We start from the raw sequence: 21,058 nt of genomic DNA on the forward strand, positions 1-21,058 counted from the left end.
CAGTATTCACCAGGTTTAACTAGAGTTTTATCACAACCTGGTGCAGTATTATCCTCAGAAACTTGGGAAAGTCTTCTGTGTAAGAGCAGTTCAGTTATTCCCTTGAGGCAGTCATGAACTTGCGAAAAACCTAATGCATATACAGTGATTCTAGGATGCTATTAATGATAAGATCAAACTATTCTCCATCATCATGTGCTTTCTTGGGAACCTGATCTGAACATAAGTGTAATGCCAATGACTAAGAGTACCACTCTGAAGCATGGTCATGACCTATAATGTTATACGTTATACTCTTCAAAACACACACTCGAGTACAGACAAATATACCTCCTTACTATACAATTAGTAGATACCCAATCTTCCTGCAATGCAAGGACCCCAGACTTCTACACTTTTCTTATTCAGATCTCAATCAATGGAATCCTCTGGAACAAGGGGGAATTTCCAGCACACTAGAGGCAGCTTATCTTCATTCATGGGATGTTCTCTCAGGCTTCAGGAGGGTTTCTTTCCCTCCTCATTCAGCCCCCTACTATGATTTCCACTTTTCTCTCACGGGAGACTTTTCTTCTCTAGCAATCCAGTCTTGCAAAAACGATGTTGAATGTCTGGTAAATTTGTTCTGAGATATCTTTAAAAGATCTGGCCTGGGGAAAACAGTATTCACTTTGCAACCTTCTTGGGATTTTCACTTAACTCGAGTCTCTTCATCCCAGGATTTAAAGCATGATGGAAACTTTAGCTCATGAATCAAATCAACCCTCCAGAGCTAAAAGCCAGCTGTATTTGCATAACAATTTAGCAGATCCAAACAGCAGGGCAAGGTCGGGTGAAATAAATTGCCAAGGTCATGGTTCTCCTGAAGTGGTATTAGACTTAGAAATGCTGATCCCCAATGCTTGCTCCACCCCATGGATCTCTCCCTCCTACTAAACGATACTGTGGAATAAAATAAAATTAATCTACTGTATATGTGCAAACCACAGGCCTGCCCTTAACTCTTTCCTTACCTTCTAGTTTCAGATTATTCAAATCATGGAGGAAAAGATTAGATCACAACACACTGACTTCACTGCATTACTATATAAATGAAGTAACTTAGTAGAAACTGTGATATGGGGACTCTTGATCTAAACTGGGAACTGCTGTTGACTGCATATGAAACTCAAAGTACTTTGAAACTCTTTAATTTATTGAACTAAAAGAATTGCTTTGAATTCACTTTGTTTTAATTCTGAGAACCTAAAAACACAGGGATTCTTTAAAAAAAAAAAAAAATGCAAAGGTGCACATGCCAGAGAGAAAGAAGCTGAGGAGATAAAAATGTGTAAATAATTCTTACTTTAATACCCTTAGCTAGAAAAACCTTAAAAGCGACACATCCAGAAGCTCGTTAAATCACAGCCTCTTTGAACCTATTTCAGTGAACCACCGAATTTCAGATCCCTCAGGTGCGACTCCGAATTCAGAATTCTCACCGGCTCAGAGTCCTTTTTTCCTTCTTAGGTCTTAGGGAATTTTGCAAATTACAACTCCCAGCCTTTGAGGGGAGAGGACTTTCCAGGGGCGCGGGATGTGCCACTCGGGAATCTCACCAACAGTGGGCGTTTAGCGCAGCCAAGCGACAGGCAGGCGCCAGGGCTCAGCAACAGGGAGGCGCCGGCTGAGGCGGGGAGAACTTTGGCGCTCAGAGCAGAGCCACCCTTTGCTGGCCAGTCGCGTTGCTCCTCCTAGGAAGCGAGCGGCGGTGGCGACTCCGCGGAAAAATAACGAAAGAAAGGCAGAGAGGAAGTAGCGAGAGAAGAGAGAAAATGAAGTCAGCGCTGGGGGAGCCTGCAGGAGGGTGGCCGACAGTGGAACAAGGTGGATTTGGCTTCTTTTCCACACCCCGGGCGTGAACGCCCTCTCCAACGCGACCTCAGGAAATAAGTGGGTCTCGCCCGGGCAGAAAAGGAAAAGAATCCAAGCGAGAGCGCGTTGCTCCTCTGTCACCGCTACCCCGGAGGAACTCCGGCTGCTTCTCAGCCCCGCCGCCTCGCGGGGCCGGACGCAGTGCCCGAGGCGCCCTGTAGATGGGGAGGGCAGGGAACGGACGCTCCAACCGCGGGTGACAGGCACCGGCCTGCCCGCCTGCCTGCTCCGCGCAGTGACCGGACGGGCAGAGGATGCCAGGCGGAGGGACCTGGGAGCGGGATCTGAGACTGCCTGGGGTGTGCTAGGCTCCAACTTGGATGGCCTAGAGACCGCTCCAGCTCCTGGGACCGCTTCACCGAGTGGAGTGAAGCTGCGCGCGGGACCTGGAGGCGGAGACCTCAGGCAGCGGCTGCAGAGGGGAGAGCCCGGCGCAGGAGGGGGCGCGCTTTCTCCCTGCGGGTCACAGTAATGAGGAGACTGAGTTTGTGGTGGCTGCTGAGCAGGGTCTGTCTGCTGTTGCCGCCGCCCTGCGCACTGGTGCTGGCTGGGGTGCCGGGCTCGTCCTCGCACCCGCAGCCCTGCCAGATCCTCAAGCGCATCGGGCACGCGGTGAGGGTGGGCGCGGTGCACTTGCAGCCCTGGACCACGGCCCCCCGCGCGGCCAGCCGCGCTCCGGACGGCAGCCGGGCAGGAGCCCAGAGGGATGAGCCGGAGCCAGGGACGAGGCGGTCCCCGGCGCCCTCGTCGGGCGCACGCTGGTTGGGGAGCACCCTGCATGGCCGGGGGCCGCCAGGCTCCCGTAAGCCCGGCGAGGGCACTGGGGCGGAGACCCTGTGGCCACGGGACGCCCTCCTATTCGCCGTGGACAACCTGAACCGCGTGGAAGGGCTGCTGCCCTACAACCTGTCTTTGGAAGTAGTGATGGCCATTGAGGCAGGCCTGGGCGATCTGCCGCTTTTGCCCTTCTCCTCCCCTAGCTCGCCGTGGAGCAGTGACCCTTTCTCCTTCCTGCAAAGTGTGTGCCATACCGTGGTGGTACAAGGAGTGTCGGCGCTGCTCGCCTTCCCCCAGAGCCAGGGCGAGATGATGGAGCTCGACTTGGTCAGCTTAGTCCTGCACATTCCAGTAATCAGCATCGTCCGCCACGAGTTTCCGCGGGAGAGTCAGGTGAGAGGAGTCTGGTGCGTGAGTGGAGATGGGCGCTGCTGGGGGCCGAGGCCATTGCATGAGGGGAGAGAAAACGGCTGGGTAAAGTCTGAGGGGAGTTGTTGCTTTATAACTTTGATATTGTTTAACGATTGGGCCACGTTCGTAGTTGATAGGTAGAAGGACCTTAGTAGAAGTAGAATAAAACATTTTAAGCGCGGGTGGAAATAAAACACGCAGTGATGTCGCGGCTGGAAGGAAAGAAGTGGGGAGAATATAAGAGAAAATCATGTTTTGACCGGCTGGGAGAAATCTAGTGGATGCCCAGCGGGAAGTAGAAGTCGAGGTTCAGGACTGTGGAGAGCGGTCAAGGTGCTGAAGACCCACAAGAGCAGGGTATGGGGGTGGGGTATCCCTGACTCCCTGCTAGGTATCACACTCCCAAGAGGAGCTCTGACATGTGGCGGAAAAGCATGTGGCGGAAAAGCAGCATCTGCTCTCTCTGACTTCTTCGGAAGGTGTGCCTGAGCCTTAGGCAAGGGTGTAAGGAAGAAAGCACATCGCTCTGAATTCCTTCGGGTAAATAGAAAAATCTGCACCTAGTACAGAAGCCATAGGTAAAGAAGAGTGGTCAATTAGTCTTGGATATTGGAAAGCATTAGAAATATATAAAAGCGTAAAGATGGACGGGGAGATTTATTTGGGGATTGTTTCTTTGTCCCTACTTTCCTTCTATGTAATGTGGACTCGGAGGCTGGTATTCAGTTGCTGTGTTCAGCCCATTCCTGTCCCCATCATCTAAGAAGTTTTAAAAAGGAATTAAATGATTTAGTTTCTTATTGATTAAAAAAGCTAAATATATTTTCAATGAAAGAGCTATTTGTGAACTTAACTTTGACAAGTAATAATGAGGAGATGAATATTTAAGGACAAGACAGAGTCCTTTTAGTAATGAGTTTTCTGCCTTTTATATGTTACTCTTATCATAATCTCAAGCTGTGTTAAGGCTTGCACAAAGTATTTATGAAGCACATAGGTAATTGGCATGCGCCCATTTCAAAGACTGAGAAACTGAGAAAAGTCCGAGAACTTGATCAACATTGGTCAATGTACTAGTAAAAAAGTCCACACCATGGAGGATTTCTGACTTTACATCATTTTCACTCAACTCTTGCAGCTGGAAAAATATGTATTTCCAATCTTCTTCCACTTTTGATATATGTGCCGAGATAAAAACTAAAATGAGTAAGGGCAATATACAATGAAAAGTTTGATAGAATCTAAGCATAAATTGTCAAGGGAGTACTAAAGATTTCTTTTTCTGGAAAAAAATAAATCTTACATTTTTAATCTTAGGAAGGGTGAGTGTAAGCCATTTTCAGCAGTTGCCCAGAAGATTCCTAGCTGAACTACAGAGATTTCATCTGTAGAGTGTAGGTTAATTAACTTTTATATAAAATATTTCTGTCACCTGAATCTGAATGGTGTAGACAGCAGATGGGAAGGCATGGAAAACACGGGTGCACAATGCTGCCAATGACCAAAGTGTTATAAACATGAAATTGCATCCATAGGGTGCACCATTATTAATATATATGCAGAATCAGATCTAACAAAATGCAGGAGTCAGCATCACTTGCTTCTCATCATTGCTTCTCTATTACCTACTACTTCATAAGTTGCCAGTAGCGGTCACAGTCTCCAGACTCCTTTTCATTTGTAGATTGTTTGGCAAGAGTCTTAAGTAGCAAGAATTTTTCACAAAAATTCATGTTCCTTAGTTAGAAGGCAAGTTGTGTTCTAGAATGAATGTGTGCAGCCTACAGCACATTACAAGGAGACCAGAAAAACCATGAAGCAAAATCCAGAATCTGTAAACTTCAAAGCTCTAAGACCAGGGGTTTGGGGGGTAATAAAGTCCTCCAGGGACAAGCCAACAATAAAATAAATACTCTGTCAAGCACATTTGCTTCTGTATTTCAACTCAGAAACATATTTTAAATCACTGTTGTCACTGTTACTTTCACAGCACACATCTTGAAAGGGAGAGATTATTATATTAACTCAGATCTAGTTTGTTCAACTGACTACATTTTCTTTCATCTCCCTTTGTATTTTAAATTCAAACATATCTAACTTGTCTTACTTTTCCTGTATCATTTAAATGTCATTCTATAATATTCTGTATTAAGAATGTTCTGGTAAATGTCAAGTCACTGTAATATGTAATTTTAAGATGACCGTAATCCGCTTTCAGTGAAAATAATAACTGATCTTTCCCTTGCTTCTCTGGAAAAGTGGACCTTCCTCTAATGCAGTGATGTGATTTTTTAAAACTTTCTACATATAAAAGGATGTCAAACTCATTTTACACATTAAATAAAATTGACTTAATCTAGCCACCATCCTTGGACTCTACTGCCCAGTGACCTAATTTGTTGGTTGTGTGCCACTGCCTGAATAAACGATTCTAGAAGAAAGTGGACTTTTTCACACAACCAAGTAAAATAAAATTGTGTCCCTTACTTAAATCAAAATTGCTTTCAGAGCAAGAGCAGCAATAGCTGCTTTTTCTCACTTTCTTTTGGGCTGCTGATTACATTCATCTGAAGGTTTTAAATAATGAGCAATAGTTTTGTTAACATCCTGCCACAACTCTTAAATAGAAAGAGCTACTACTGAGATGAACAAACCCCTGACAAAAGCATAATAGTTTTATTTCAACATACTATGTATTCAAAATAAGATCATCACATAAGATCATCACTTTCTAGGGGATCAACTTCTTTCAGGTAGGGAAATTCATTAAAAGTAAGTTAATTAACTACTTTTGGAAAACATATGCATATTATAACTGCATAATAAAAGCTTAATATAACATTAAACATAGGATGGAGTCAAAGCAGTTTTCCATCAAAAGAATTCTGACTTCACTACAACACTCAAACCCCACTTGAGGCTAACCTGTTTTATTAAAGTGATTACTTCTTTGTTCTAAATTCTATCCTTATGACCTTCAAATAATGATGCTGAATATGAACCTAATTCCATTTACACTTAAATTAAGTTCCTGCAGTTATACTTTCTTCCTCTTTCCTTCCCATATGACTTTTTCTTCTACAGGGTTTGTGTAGTTTCTTCAAAGTTGGCTCCTTAAAGTTTACCTGCTGAAGTAGTGACAAGTACACATTTTTAAAAATAATATACATCTCACGTTAACTTCACATTGGTTCTATTAGGCAGAGTTAATGATGTAATATGATTGGCTTAGATCCAAATCCATGCAATTCAAAAGTGACTGCTCAGCCAGGCATGGTGGTGCCTATGTGTAGTCTCAGCTACCTGGGATGCTGAGGCAGAAGGACTGCTTGAGCCCAGGAGTTCCATGCCACCCTGGGCAACATAGTAAGACCCCGACTCTTAAATTTTTTTTTATTAAAAAAAACGAAGTGATCACACTACTATTTTCAACACTCTTGTTGAATGCACCAACCACAACTTTGTCTGCTTCATAAGTGATATGTACTAACAAATTAATATATGCTTCTTTCATGGAAATACAAGTGTTTTAGATTGTCCATTTTCTCTGACAGTACAGGACTAAGCACTGAAGCCTATTTATTAGAATTTGGCTAATATAGCACTATTTTTGCATGGCACAGGGGTACCTCATGAGGGGACCAGTAAGGGATATTTATTTTTAAAACATCTGCTCTCAACTGCATTGGTTTTCTTTGACTTGCTCTATGCAAAGCACAGCTCTTTCTCCTCTGGGAGAAATGTATTCTGCAATTCATGATGAATAGCTGACAGTCACATCTAATTGTTGCTGACTTTAAGATAAACAATTTCAAATTAAATGTCAAATGATTTTTTTAAAGCAGTGATCTTTTACAGGTTCCTCTTGAAGAACAGAGACCTGGCATTAACTTGGAAGTATTTTTTAATTTAGTAATTTACTTACAATATGTATTAGTTTTTCTAGGTAAGTAGAGCAAAGGAGACTAGCAGATGCTATTTATTGAGCAATTAGTTTGTCTCTCCCACTTTTCTTTGTGCTTGCCTGAAGAGTATCACTTAATCCATGAAAAATATATTTGCTCTTGATTTTGCCTGACCATTATATCTTAGAGTTAATTTATGATCGAATCAGCTGAGCTGTCTGAAGACTGATGCCAATTTCTAATTCCTCGTGTTTTATCCTCTGGTGCTGCAGAAGGCACCATGGATTTTGTACCATTAGATTTTATTTTATAAATAACCCCCCAGTCAAACTCCAACCACATTAGTTAAAAGAGCGCAATGTAATGAAAAGCATATGAAATAGTGGCCAAAATGTTCCCAATCTGCCTCTTTCATTGCAGGTGTTCCCAATCTGTCTCTTACTAGCCATGTAATTTTGGACATGTGACTATCTCTGAGAATCCACACTTATCTCTGAGAATCTACACTTATCAATGAGAATCTACACTTATCAATCAAAAGAAGGTACTTCACCAATCTGACAAAGATATTTTATGAACCAAATGAAAAAGTAAAAGTACTTGGAAAATTTATAGTGTTAGCCAAATAACTAGTGGAGAGGTGTTGGTCATTATCTGATAAGAATCACTTAAGTGTTAAAGTTCAACTAATTTTCTATTAGCAATGACTAATCAAAATGAGATATGATTCACATGTAAAATGTTTCCATTCACCCTCACACCTTCCTCTTTACCCTCTCCCTCATTTTGTTTCTCTTAAAAACAAAGTGGGTTTAGAAATAAACAACAACAAAAAAAAAACAGGTTCCTAAGTAGGTTGCACACTTGCCTGGAAAAAGAAGGCATGTCACAGTACTGTTTCTGTATTAACAGCAACTTTTAACCTATGGCACATCTAACACAACTTCTAGAGCCTTAAGTCCTGCCATAGAAATATCATTACGATGCCCAAGATATTTGAGAAATGTTGGTCCTCCATATTGTTCACAAGTTTTTTCTATAGGCAAACTATCATTCAGGAAACTATGACCATACAGAGTCTACCCCACTCCCACTCCTATTCTGCCAACTACACCACAAAGCAAACATCCAAATTTTTTCATAGCAAGCTTTCTTGATAAGGAAAGCAGTTTGTTGACTCATACTGACCCAAGCTCCTTATCTCATCGTGGATATATAATAATTTACAAACCAGCTACTTTGAGTCCCATTGCCCTAGACGACCGTATACTCTCTTAGGAAAGTATTGCTCATTTTAGTGGCAACAGTAAATGTAGAGACGATAAATCTCATTGTCTTTTTTTCGACTAGCTCTGTCTACTGCCACATATACACAAGAGTAGAGGATCTATGTAGCACCAGAAATATGATGCCAAATCCATAAAACTAGGCAAGAAGAAAGAACATCTCTTAGCATCTGCCATATTACTTTTTGAGTGAATGTTGAAATCTTTAACCTCTCAGTTGTCTTTTGCTGATATTTTCGCTATGAGATCACAGGAGAAAAGAGCATTGGGGAAGAGATGAGCTAAGAGTAAGCCAACTCTCTCCCTTTCCTTCTCCTTTCCTCAATCTGACACCTCAGCCAAATTCTCATATGTTTTATATAACTGTGTAAGATTCATGCACTTTCAGGGAGACTGTCAACTGTGTTTGATCTCCTACCTTGAAGGAATAGGTTGATCCTTGACCTGGCTGGTATTATGTCATGAGGAGTAAACACTGACATTGAAAGGCTGGTGTCTGATTGGCCAGGGCTGGTTTGGTAATGGAGATGAGCCTGCAAGAGTACATGTGGTAGAGAATTAAGCAGGTTGACTCCTTTTTTAGTCAGGATAAATTATACCTCATCATTATTCATTTGAAGCATAGATTTAGGAAGAATTTTAATCATATATATTTTTGTAGCATATATGTTTTTTAAGGCTTTTTCGCAAATGTGTTTAAATAATCTCCTAACAGCCCTCTAAAGTAAATGACTATGTATAGACAAAATATGGAGAAATAGAAAGAGCTATGCATTGTAGGAAGTGAGAAGCCATCCAGAAGAAAAACAGACTAATAGCACCTTCTTAACTTAGTCTATTTGTCAGCCTTCAACCAAAGAACAGATTGGATCCATCACAGCTTTGGTAATATCCCAGAAAAATAAAAAGATAAAAGAGAGAAGTATCTACTTCCAGGCTGGACTATTAAAAGCATATTATACAATAAATGTTCAAAACAATGGGAATTTAATTAATTGAATCATAATTGTTTAATGGAGTACAATATACTCATTCAAAATGAGGATATATTTATTGACACAGAAAGATAGAAAATTTTTACAAAAATGTATGTAAAGTGTGACCTTGTTCCTGTAAAATATGAAGTCTAGAACTTTATTTATAAAAATCTTAACAGTGATTATAGAGGGTGAAAGTCTACATTTTTCTCATTCATGCTTCTATTTTTCTAAAAATAAGCATTTTTACCTACTGAATTAAAAAAATAATAAGAGAAAAAAGATAAGTTGTCTTTACACTTTCTCATCTAAACTTTCAATACTTCAGTATAAAAATACATATTTTAGAAAGAATAAATTGTAGTGTATGTTTAAATTTATCAAAACCCTCTCTCATCTCTTTTATCATTTTATCCTCACAGTTACTTTGTGAGGAGAGCAGGACAAATATTATTACTGTTATAATGTAAATGAGATAATTATAACATACGATGGAGGAAATATAAGGTGGGAGTTAAGAGATTACATTTTTGAGAAGCTCAGAGTTATGTTAGAATCTTGGCTGTACGACTTTTTAGACATTCTACCTTGGGAAACATACCTGATGTCTCCATGTTTCAATTTATTAAGTCATAAAATGTGATTATCTTATAAGTTTATGGTGAGGACTGCATCATGTATACCTAGAGCAGTGTGTTCTTATGATGTTGAAAATTGTTCTTTTAGCATAAAGTGTTGATATGGCAAGATTCATAAAAGCTAATCAGGAAAAGAACTCAAATATTCTCCCTTATTCTCCAGGGAACTTCTATATGCATTCTCAGAGTATCTATAATATTCAGGCTTAAGACTTCCAGCTCCAGCAAACTAACCCTGAGAAAAATGAAGAAATCTGCTGTTTTGAATCCCACTTAGAGTTCTAGTTCACCGAAGAGAACCCGCAATTTAAGTGTGTGCAAAGTAGATCAGCAAAGAAGTGAACTTTGAAGTCCAGTTTTACCTAGTTGCTCCTTTATATGGGTTCAGGGTGGTTAGAGTGTTGTAGCAGTTACATAAAGGTTAAGAAGAAGCATGTTTTGGTCTATTAGACAGTTTTAGTGAGGAACTCATAAGTCTTTCCTATTTATTGCTATAACTTTTCATAGGAGCCTCTGAGGAACTAAACTCAGGGAACAATAGAACAGAAATGACAGTTTCATTTTATTAATAAATGCATTAATGCCCAGTGCCCTGGTGCATAGGTCTTTAGAAAAGGATTGGGTTGGGACACATGACTTGGGCTTCAGGTTTGTGTGGCATTTCATAATTCTCAATCTTGATCTTCCATCTAAGCCAATAAAAGAAAGAAGTGGCAGAAGAGATGGAGGACAACAGATATGAGCTTAGGAAACAGGAGTGAGCTTATTTTGGTGTGGTAGGGCTGTGTCCCTGAAAGAGTTCCAAATCTGAATCCTCAAAACCTGTGAATATGTTATTTTTTATGGCCAAAAGGACTTTGAAGATGTGGTTATGTTAAGCATCTTGAGATAGAAAGGACATCTTGGATTATCCAGGTATACTCCATGTCATCACAAGGGTTCTTATAAGAAGGAGGCAGAAGAAGTCAAGGTCAGAGGACAAGGCGATGTGACAATGTGATAAAGGAAGCGGAGACTGGAGTGACACACATTGAAGATGGAGAAGAGGCCATAAGTCAAGGAATACAGGCAGTCGCTAGAAACTCAAAGGCAAGAAAATGATTCTCCCTTAGAGGCTCCAGAAAGAATGCCACCCTTGACTTGAGCCCAGCAAAACGGATTTCAGACTGTGACCTCTAGTCACAAGTAATAAGAGAATAAGTGTGTGTTGTTTTAAATCACTAAGTTCTTGGTAATTTGTTACAGCAACAACAAGAAATGATATAATTGCCCATGCAGACTTATGCAAGGAGGAGATGACAAAAAGATAGAAAGGGATCTGGCCCACCTTATCCTTGGAAGGCAGGTTCCATTTCAGCTTATATACTTTGCATCTGGAGAAAAATGTCGAGAAAGTTTAAGCTTGGTGACTCCACCCACTGGCAACTACAACCCAATTGATATTTGGGGATTCTTGTTAAAAAGGGCAGAGTCTACCTGGACATGGATTGAAGGTTCAGCAGTCTGCCCTTTTTCATATGGGCTTTATCTGTATCAAAGTAACAATATGGCTTACATTAACCCAAAGATTAAGGGAAAGTAGCACTGCTATAGGCCAAGGCTTTTAGAAATGGTACACCTCATGAAGCAAAATCTTCATGTTTTATTGGATGCAGACAATATCAAAACTGATGTACACAACTTCGTGGGACTTTTTGGATGCATATTGCTTTTCTGATTATAAAAGCAGCGCCCATGCACTACTACCTGTGCATTTCCACAGATTAACCCTGAGTCGCATTTAATGTGTTTTATTCTTTCAAGGATAATGGTTTAAATTTTAGTAACAGTGGAGTACATTTAAGAAAAACCCTGTTATCACTCTAACTGGGCACTGGCATCAAAGAACAGGAGAAATAAAAAGTAATTTTTTTTTAAATTTTCTGAAAATGCAGACTTGACATGGCTCTTGAAACTTGAGCATTATGCTATTTCTATTTAAAAGGCAGGATTTTCCTTTGTGTTTGTAGTCTATATTTTCATCACACTGCAAGCGGCTGAGTCCCTATGGTTCCAAACAATAGCTCAACTAGTACCTTTCAATAACCTTCTTAGAAATGACTTAGAAATGGGTTGTCACTCCTCTCCCCACCGCTAGGGGTGGCCATTAGCTGAACTTGCTGAACATTTGGGGCAGTAGCAAGCACTTTGGTAGCAGTACAACCTGCATGCAATCTATTGGTGTTTTTGGATAGAAAGCCTCAACTAGAAGCCAAACAAGTTGTGTTAATACTCTCCAGATTAAAAAGAAAAGTTTTTATTTTCATAAAGTTAAACATTCAGCATGTCTTTGTCTAACAGAATCACAATCTGGCTTAGTTGTGGAGTGCTATTTTTTCAGTCCCAACCAGACATTGTTAAACAGAGATTCCTTTAAACAAATAATTTGCTTCTATATTTTGTGAATGTAATAATAGGAGCAGATATATACACGGATCCACACACAGGGAGATATTACTGCGTTGCTGATACAGGAAGAGTTAATTTGAGTCTTATCACACATTGTGTTATACACCTAAAGAAATGCTTCAATGTGTACATGAACATAAATGATAAATCTAGATCCGAATTTATCTAGTGTGCCTTCACCTGGTCACAGACAGAGAGAGCCATCTAGTGGTCTCCAAAATATAGGTTTAGGCTGAAGCATCCTAGGAATCCACTCTCACGAGACAAGAAAGGATTCCAAGCAGCTGTTAGTTCATTCCTGGTCTTTTGACTTTGGGAAACGTAGGTTAATTCACCAAAGAGAAGATTTCTTCTGCCTTCTACTAAGAAGAAGCTTCATCAACTTCTGCTGTACTGCCAGCCTATCTATAATTGCAGTTAACAACTATAAAGTAAGATATCTCAAAGTGTGTGTCCAGTGGGGTTGGGAGAAAAATGAGATAAAATCTTACTAACTTTAGAAATGTAGAGTCATTAATTCTTAGTAGCTATATTTGCTGTCACTTTCATTCATAAGGCAAGATAAAGAGACGCAACCATTTTATTGTGCTAAGCACATCATTTATTCCTTTATTTCTGATTACAAAAAAATCTATGCTCTTTGTGGATAATTCTAAGAGTTAATAAAATGCCAGAGAATTCAAATCACCTATAAATACACAACCAAAAGATCTACACATATATGTGTTTTATAAAATTGGGGCCATCCTACTTTATGGATTTTCCTAACATATCCACACATAAATGTCTTCCCATATCACAAGTATTTTTCTCCACTATTTGTAATGGCTAGATAGTTTGCTTTTGAATGGGTTATTTCTTGATTTGTTTATGTAGCCCTTGCTGTTTAAAATCAGATTTGCTTCAAAAAAAAAAAAAAAAAAAAAAAAAACACTGCTACCGAAGGGATTTTACTACACTCATCTTCCTTAACATTTTTGTAGTTACTTGTGCCGCGGAACACCCTCTACTTGAGTTTTGTGACACCGTCATTGTTTTCCTTGTTTTTTTTCCCGTCCTTTTCATTGTCTTTTACTGATTATGCTTCTTGTCCTTGATCCCTTATAATAATCACCATTGTACTGTGCTGTCTAATATTATAGCCTCTACCCAAATATGGATACTTGAATTTAAATTAAGATTATATAAAATTTGAGTCAGTTGCTCAAGCACATGAATCACATTTCAAGTGTTTAAAACATCTTATGTACCACATAAATATATATGCCTACTATGTACCCACAAAAAAAATTTTTTTTAATTAAATAAAACATTTAATTTTTAATTTTTTAAAATAAAAATTTAATTTTAAAAAAAATTTAAAATAAAATTTTTTTTAATTTTAAGTAAAAATTTTTAAATGGGCACATATGGGTAGTGACTACTATATTAGACAACACAAATATAGAACATTATCATTGCCATAGGAAGTTCTATTGGATTGTTCTGTCAAAGGATGTTCTGTTGCAAAGGAAGAGAAACTCCCACCATGAAGCTCAAAAGCAGGGAATTTGTGCTGAAATCTTACAGGAAAATGACATGAAATAGAAATGCATGAAATATAGCTGAGCTGTACTACCAGAAGGTGTTTGGGTAGCACCTCTCTTTTTCCCTTGCTCTGGAACCCAATGGCTCTTCTCTCAGTTTCTCACTTCACATCTGCTACAAACTCCTCTCGGGATACCAGCTGATTCTTCTGCCTTGCCACTACTTCTCCGTGGATGTGGTTCTTATGATAGGACTAAGCCTGGCTCTATATGACTTTACAACTCTAATCAATTTATCTGACTACATTTCTTATATCTCTTAGTTCAAATTATCCAGACATCCGATTGGCTTAACCCACATTGGTTTCCCCTCCGTTCCAAATTATACGTCCTCCCTCAATCCAGTCAGAAATGCCCAGATTCTTAGGTTGCATGCTTAGTATGAGACTGACTTAGAATATAGCGGTAAATAAAACAGCAAAGCCCAGGATCTCAAAGAATTCCCATTCTAGCAAGGAAGATAGAAAACAAGACATGCAAACAAATAAATATGTAATATACTATTATTAGACAGAAACAAGTGCAATGGAGAAAAATAAAGCAGAATATAAGACTAGAGAATGACTATAGTTGGTCGAGTATGGTCTGTCTGAGCATGGCATTTGAGCACAAAATGAAGTAAGGAGTGACCCACAGAAGTCTCTAAGGAAGGAGCATTGCAAGCCAGGCCAATAAAAAATACAAAGACCCTGAGATAGGAATGAGCACAGCAATAAATAATTGTTGAATAACTGGACTATTCTTAGTAACATCCATAACACAATTTTTAGTGGGCACTATTTCAAAGGAGGTATCAATAGTGAACCAATAACCAGATCTAGTACACCCTTTCATACAGGCCTTTTCCATAGTGTTAACTACTGAATTTATCTCTTTGAGTGTAGCAAGGCCAGGAATTTCTAACTTGAATTTGTGGCTATATCTCCAATTCCCACCTTAAATTAAAAATACTTAAAGATGTCTTGAAAAAGTGTTTTTCTCTCACCTATAACAAGACTTTTCATAACATCTTTGACTTCTCCTCTTCTTACCAGGTTCTGTTGCTTTCCTTCATATATTTCTCATAGCCCCATTCTTCCTTCTTATTGTCACATTACCTTCTTGCATCAATTCTTTTAATATCTAGCTTCTTTCCACCAGACAATTCTGTACACTGTTGCTAGATAAATTTTCTTAAAACAATTTTTATTCATTCATTCATTCATTTATTCAATAAACACTTATCAAATATAATGCCCTGAGCTTCGTGCCATTTCCTTGCTCAAAAACCATTTTACTATGACAATATTCCCTTTCTTTTTCCATGACCCAACACTTCTGTGAGGTGAAATACACAAGTTAACAACAGTGACTCACTACAGTATTAATTCACAAAATTGGAGTGAGGTGTGCCACACTTAAGAAACTGTATCAAATTATCTAGATTTTGAGAGTATAATTCAATAAAGCATTCCATCTCCTACTGACATGCCAAGATTCAGATATGCTTCCCCTAAAGCCAGAGAAATATAGGTCAATAATCATCAGTGAGTTTACAGAATCTGGCCTTCAAGGCCTTCCCCAAACATGTACTGTATTAGTTCATTTTCACATGCTGATAAAGACATACACAAGACTGGGAAGAGAAAGAAGTTTAATTGGACTTACAGTTCCACATGGCTGGGGTGGCCTCAGAATCATAGCAGGAGGCACTTCTTACATGGTGGCGGCAAGAGAAAATGAGGAGAAAACAAAATCAGAAACCCCCGATAAACCCATCACATTGCATGAGACTCATTCACTATCACGAGAATAGCAAGGGAAAAACTGACACCCATGATTCAATTACCTCCCCCCGGTCCCTCCCACAACACATGGGAATCCAGGAAGATATGATTCAAGTTGAGATTTGGGTGGGGACGCAGCCAAACCATATCATTCTTCCCCGGCTCCTCCAAATCTCATGTCCTCACATTTCAAAACCAATTATGCCTTCCCTATAGTCCCCCAAAATCTTAACTCATTTCAGCATTAACCCAAAAGTCCATAATCCAAAGTCTCATCTGAGACAAGGCAAGTTCCTTTTGCTTGTGAACATGTAAAATCAAAAGCAAGCTAGTTGCTTCCTAGACACAATGGGGATACAGGTATTAGGTAAATACAGCCATTCTAAATGGGAGAAATTGTCCAAAACAAAAGGGGGTACAGGGCCTATACAAGTCCAAAATCCAGCAGGGCAGTCAAATTTTAAAGCTACAAAATAATCTCCTTTGACCCCAGGTTTCACATCTAGGTACCACTGATGCAAAAGGTGTGTTCTCATGGTCTTGGGCAGCTCTACCCCTGTGGCTTTGCTGGGTACAGACTCCCTCCCAGCTGCTTTTACAGGCTGGTGTTGAGTGTCTGTGGCTTTTCCAGGTGCACAGTGCAAGCTGTTGGTGGAGCTGCCATTCTGGGGTCTGGAGGACAGTGGCCCTCTTCTCACAGCTCCACTAGGCAGTGCCTCAGTAGGGACGCTATGTGGGAGCTCCGACCCCACATTTCCCTTCTGAACTGCCCTAGCAGAGGTCCTCCATGAGGGCCCCACCCCTGCAGCAAACTTTTGCCTGGGCATCCAGGCATTTCTATACATCTTCTGAAATCTAGGCAGAGGTTCCCAAACCTCAATTCTTGACTTCAGTGCACCTGCAGGCTCAACACCACATGGAAGCTGCCAAGGCTTGAGGCTTCCATGCTCTGAAGCCATAGCCTGAGCTCTACATTGGCCCCTTTCAGCCACAGCTGGAGCACTTAGGACACAGGGCACCAAGTCCCTAGGCTGAACACAGCACAGGGACCCTGGCATTTTCCTCTTGGGCCTCTGGGCCTGAAATGGGAGGGGCTGCCATGAAGGTTTCTGACATGGCCTGGAAACATTTTCCCCATGGTCTTGGGGATTAACATTAGGCTTCTTGCTACTTATTCAAATTTCTGCAGCCAGCTTGAATTTCTCCTCAAAAAATGGGTTTTTCTTTTCCACTGCATCATCAGGCTGCAAATTTTCTGAACTTTTATGTTCTGTTTCCCTTTTAAAATGGAATGCTTTTGACAGCACCCAAGTCACCTTTTGAATGCTTTGCTGCTTAGAAATTTCTTCTGCTAGATACCCTAAATCGTCTCTCTCAAGTTCAAAGTTCCACAGATCTCTAGGGCAGGGGCAAAATGCTGCCAATCTCTTTGCTAAAACATAACAAGAGTCACCTTTGCTTCAGTTCCCGACACATTGCTCATCTCCATCTGACACCACCTCAGCCTCGACCTCATTGTTCATATCACTGTCAGAATTTTTGTCAAAGCCATTGAACAAGTAAGTCTCTAGGAGGTTACAAACTTTCCCACATTTTCCTATCTTCTTCTGAGCCCTCCGAACTGTTCCAGTCTCTGCCCATTACCAAGTTCCAAAGTTTTTTTGGGTACCTTTTCAGCAACACACCACTCTGCTGTTACCAATTTACTATATTAGCTAGTTTTCATGCTGCTGATAAAGACATACCCCAGACGAGGAAGAAAAAGAGTTTTAATTGAACCGCCATGATTCTGAGGCCTCAGAATTCTGAGGCAAAAGGCACTTCTTACACGGTGGCAGAAAGAGAAAATGAGGAAGAAGCAAAAGTGGAAACCCCTAATAAACTCATCAGATCTTGTAAGACTCATTCACTATCACAAGAATAGAACAGGAAAACTGGCCCCATGATTCAATTACCTCCTTCTAGGTACCTTCCACAACACATGGGAATCCAGGGAGATACAGTTCAAGTTGAGATTTGGGTGGGGACACAGCCAAACCGTATCATGTACTCTTTCCAATTCATGGTGTTCTGTTGAGATATAGGTACACAGAAAGCCCAGAATTCCCTTTGTTTTACTTCTATTTTAAGTTCAGAGGCACACGTGCAGGTTTGTTACATAGGTAAACTTGTGTCACGGGAGTCTGTTGTACAGATTATTTTATCACCCATGTATTGAGCCTAGTTTTCATTAGCTATTTTTCCTGATCCTCTCCCTCTTCCCACCCTACACCCTCCAGTAGGCTCCAGAGTCTATTGTTCCCCTCTGTGTTTCCATGAGAAAGCACAAAATTTCTAGAAACAGAAATGTGTGTATGATTTTTAATCAATAAATTTAAATCATTATATTAAAAAGTATTTTCCTATTATATATCTATATGGAAAGACAGATATATACCCAAGTTGTCACAATTTGCACATGAATTATGCTCTAATTCAAAATTGATTTTTCCATTGAAACAATGTTATCTGTGCCTGTTAAGACCTCAGGCCAGGCCTCAAAACCTATTTGACCCATTATATAGCAGAGTTCTGGTATTAATAATTCTGTAGACACTAAACACCATCTGTAACAGACTCTTTCTGTTTGAGACCAAGGGGATATGGAGTGGGGAGGAGAACCAGAGACCTGGCTTCAAGTTTGGTTTTAGAATCATCTGTAGAGCTTTGGGAAACTTTCCTCTCTGAGCCTCAGTTTATAAATAGTTATTCATTAAACAGGTTTTTATTGACAGCCTACTATGCCATTTAAAAAATTAATATAGACTTCAGTGAATTAATATACATAAAAGCAATTTATAAATTCAAATGTTAAAAATAGATGAGAGGCATTGTTATTGAAACATCTTCTTCAGGAAAACACACTCCTAGCTTCAATTCTGGAAAGTTAGGACCTATCTTCCTTGGTACTAATTTGGCAATAGGAACAGCCCACCCTTGTTTCATCCTCCTGCAATGGACCAACACAGTCAAACTGTAACTTCTAAATGGTCAGCAGCAGCTGGAACAGGAGGAAAAAAGAGCAGGGTTTCATAATTCCCAAACAGGGACCTAAAAATGTGTTTATCTTGGATGCTCCCATAGTCAGGGAGAAGAACCCTGGGTGCTCGGCTGCACCTCACCATAGGCAGGAAGGTGAGGAGGAAGGTGAGGAGGAAGAAGGGAGGTTGGGGAGCCGTCAGGATAGGAGGACTATAGCCAAAACACAGGTTAGAATAAGATACACTTGAGAAGTCAAGTATTAAAGCTAGGATTGCTAGTTTATATTCATAAAACTATATTAGTTAAGATTTAAGATTGTATCAGTTTCTAAATGGTACTGTGTAATGGGTTGAAATACTGGAAATGATCATTTCCTATTCATAACCTATGAAGGTTACTTCATTCCAACTCTGCCTTTAACACTTGCAGGGCAGCAGCCACTTAAAGTCCTTTGCATCTCCATGTTTCAGAACTACTTCAGGATTTAGCCCTGAGCTCAAGCCAGGGGAACCATTAGGTTCTCCTTGCAGAAGGAGAGAGGGAAGTAACACTAGAAGAGATCAGTAATAAATCAAGAAGCTTAACCATGGCCATACCATCTCTGCCTACAGTATTTCAATGGCTCTTAACTGACTTAAAAGGCCATTGAAACACTGAAATTTAAATGGCCTCCTAACTGACTTCTCTGCCTTCATCCTTCACCACCTTTTGTTTTGTTTTATTTTGTTTTGTTTTGTTTTTTTCTGAGACGGAGTCTCACGCTGTTGCCCAGGCTGGAGTGCTCTCAGCTCACTGCAACTTCTGTCTCCCAGGCTCAAGTGATTCTCTTGCCTCAGCCTCCTGAGTAGCTGGATTATAGGCGCCCACCACCATGCCTGGCTAATTTTTTTGTATTTTCAGTAGAGACGAAGCTTGACTATGTTGGCCAGGCTGGTCTCAAACTCCTGACCTCACAATCCGCCCGCTTCAGCCTCCCAAAGTGCTGGGATTTCAGGCGTGAGCCACCGCACCTGGCCCACCACTTCTATTCTCTTGTCCCAGCTTCTCTCAGAAAAAGAATCAGTGTACTAACCTGCTTAAACCCTTGCACTACTCCCCTAAAGGGCAGCAGTATGTCCCAAACTTCAGGCATTCACGTACTGCCCTCATAATTTTTGCCATACCTCTGCATCATCTACTGCTATTAATGTTTTAAATTAACTTGTTGTTTTACCTAAATAAATTCACTTTTAAAAATCTTTTCATGACAACATTAATGAAATACCAGTGCCACTTGTCGTAAATAGAAATTAACTATAAAAATAAATACACAAGAACAACTAAAGAATTCTAGCTAGGTACCCTTGCCTGCCTGAGGTCTGAATCTGAGTCCTTTTTTAAAAGAAGAAATTTCCAGGTGTTATAAAAGTGTTAAAGACACACTGACACCAAATTGAGGCTCTCTGTTTGACTAAACAGATGGATTAAATGCTAATTGAAAAGGGATTAAGTTTCTCACAGTGTGATTCAGTGTTATATTAATGTAAAGTTTCTGAACAACCTAAAATCATCTCATGAATCAACCTACACTCTGCCAAACAGTAACCTTTAACGTGAATTCTAAGCAGCTTAGCGTAGCATTCAAGACCCTTCATTATCTGATCCTCACATCACTCCTCTCTCATTTATTCTTCATACTAACCCTTGCCCTTTATACTTTGTGCTCCAGTAATGCCTAAATGTGCAATACTATTCCATGCGTATGCACATGTTGTTCTCACTGCATGGCATATCATTTCCCCTTGTGTCTGCCTGAAATTCAGTCTTCATCTTTTGCTCTTCCGTGCATGGTACACTGGCCACTCTCTCCCTACCACGATTAACAACTTTCACTTCTATGTGACTTTTCTACGGTCGTCTTTCTAGATCTATCACACAGTTATGTAATTATTTGTTAACATGTGTCTCTCTCCTCCTCTCTCACTAGACTAAACCCTGTGCTCCTCACACAATGTCTGGTTCATAATAGATGCTCAATGACTATTGGATACACTGAATTAATGGCCCACTTTCATTCATTCTAGTGTAATCGCTAAATCACACCTGTGGAAAAGCCACCATCTGTCAAGGTATGGCAATGTGAACCTAAGAGAGTGCAATGCCCTATGAAAGAGGGTCCTCATTCACTGCGGTGGACAGAATTCCTGACCACCTAGAATTTACCATAAGATGTAGAACAAAGCTGGAAAAGTAAGGCCTTGGGGAAATTGATTTTGTAATAAATAGAAAACCTGTTTCTACTACCCTATTAAACTTTTCATACTTCCTTCATTCTCCCCAAATCATTTTT

The 21,058-nt window shown here is 40.1% G+C and overlaps 1 protein-coding gene across 1 annotated transcript in view; it reads left to right on the top strand.

The window, feature by feature from the left end:
- The first annotated feature begins 1,717 nt into the window (after positions 1–1,717).
- GRIN3A (glutamate ionotropic receptor NMDA type subunit 3A) overlaps positions 1,718–21,058 on the top strand; it is a 165,876-nt gene continuing 146,535 nt past the window's right edge. Inside the window, exon 1 of the mRNA XM_015117190.3 lies at positions 1,718–3,084. Coding sequence (XP_014972676.1) covers positions 2,386–3,084 — 699 coding nt within the window. The 5' untranslated portion in view covers positions 1,718–2,385. The remainder of the gene's footprint in view (positions 3,085–21,058) is intronic.

Source organism: Macaca mulatta, chromosome 15 (assembly GCF_049350105.2).
Source record: "Macaca mulatta isolate MMU2019108-1 chromosome 15, T2T-MMU8v2.0, whole genome shotgun sequence".
Taxonomy (NCBI): Eukaryota; Metazoa; Chordata; class Mammalia; order Primates; family Cercopithecidae; genus Macaca; species Macaca mulatta.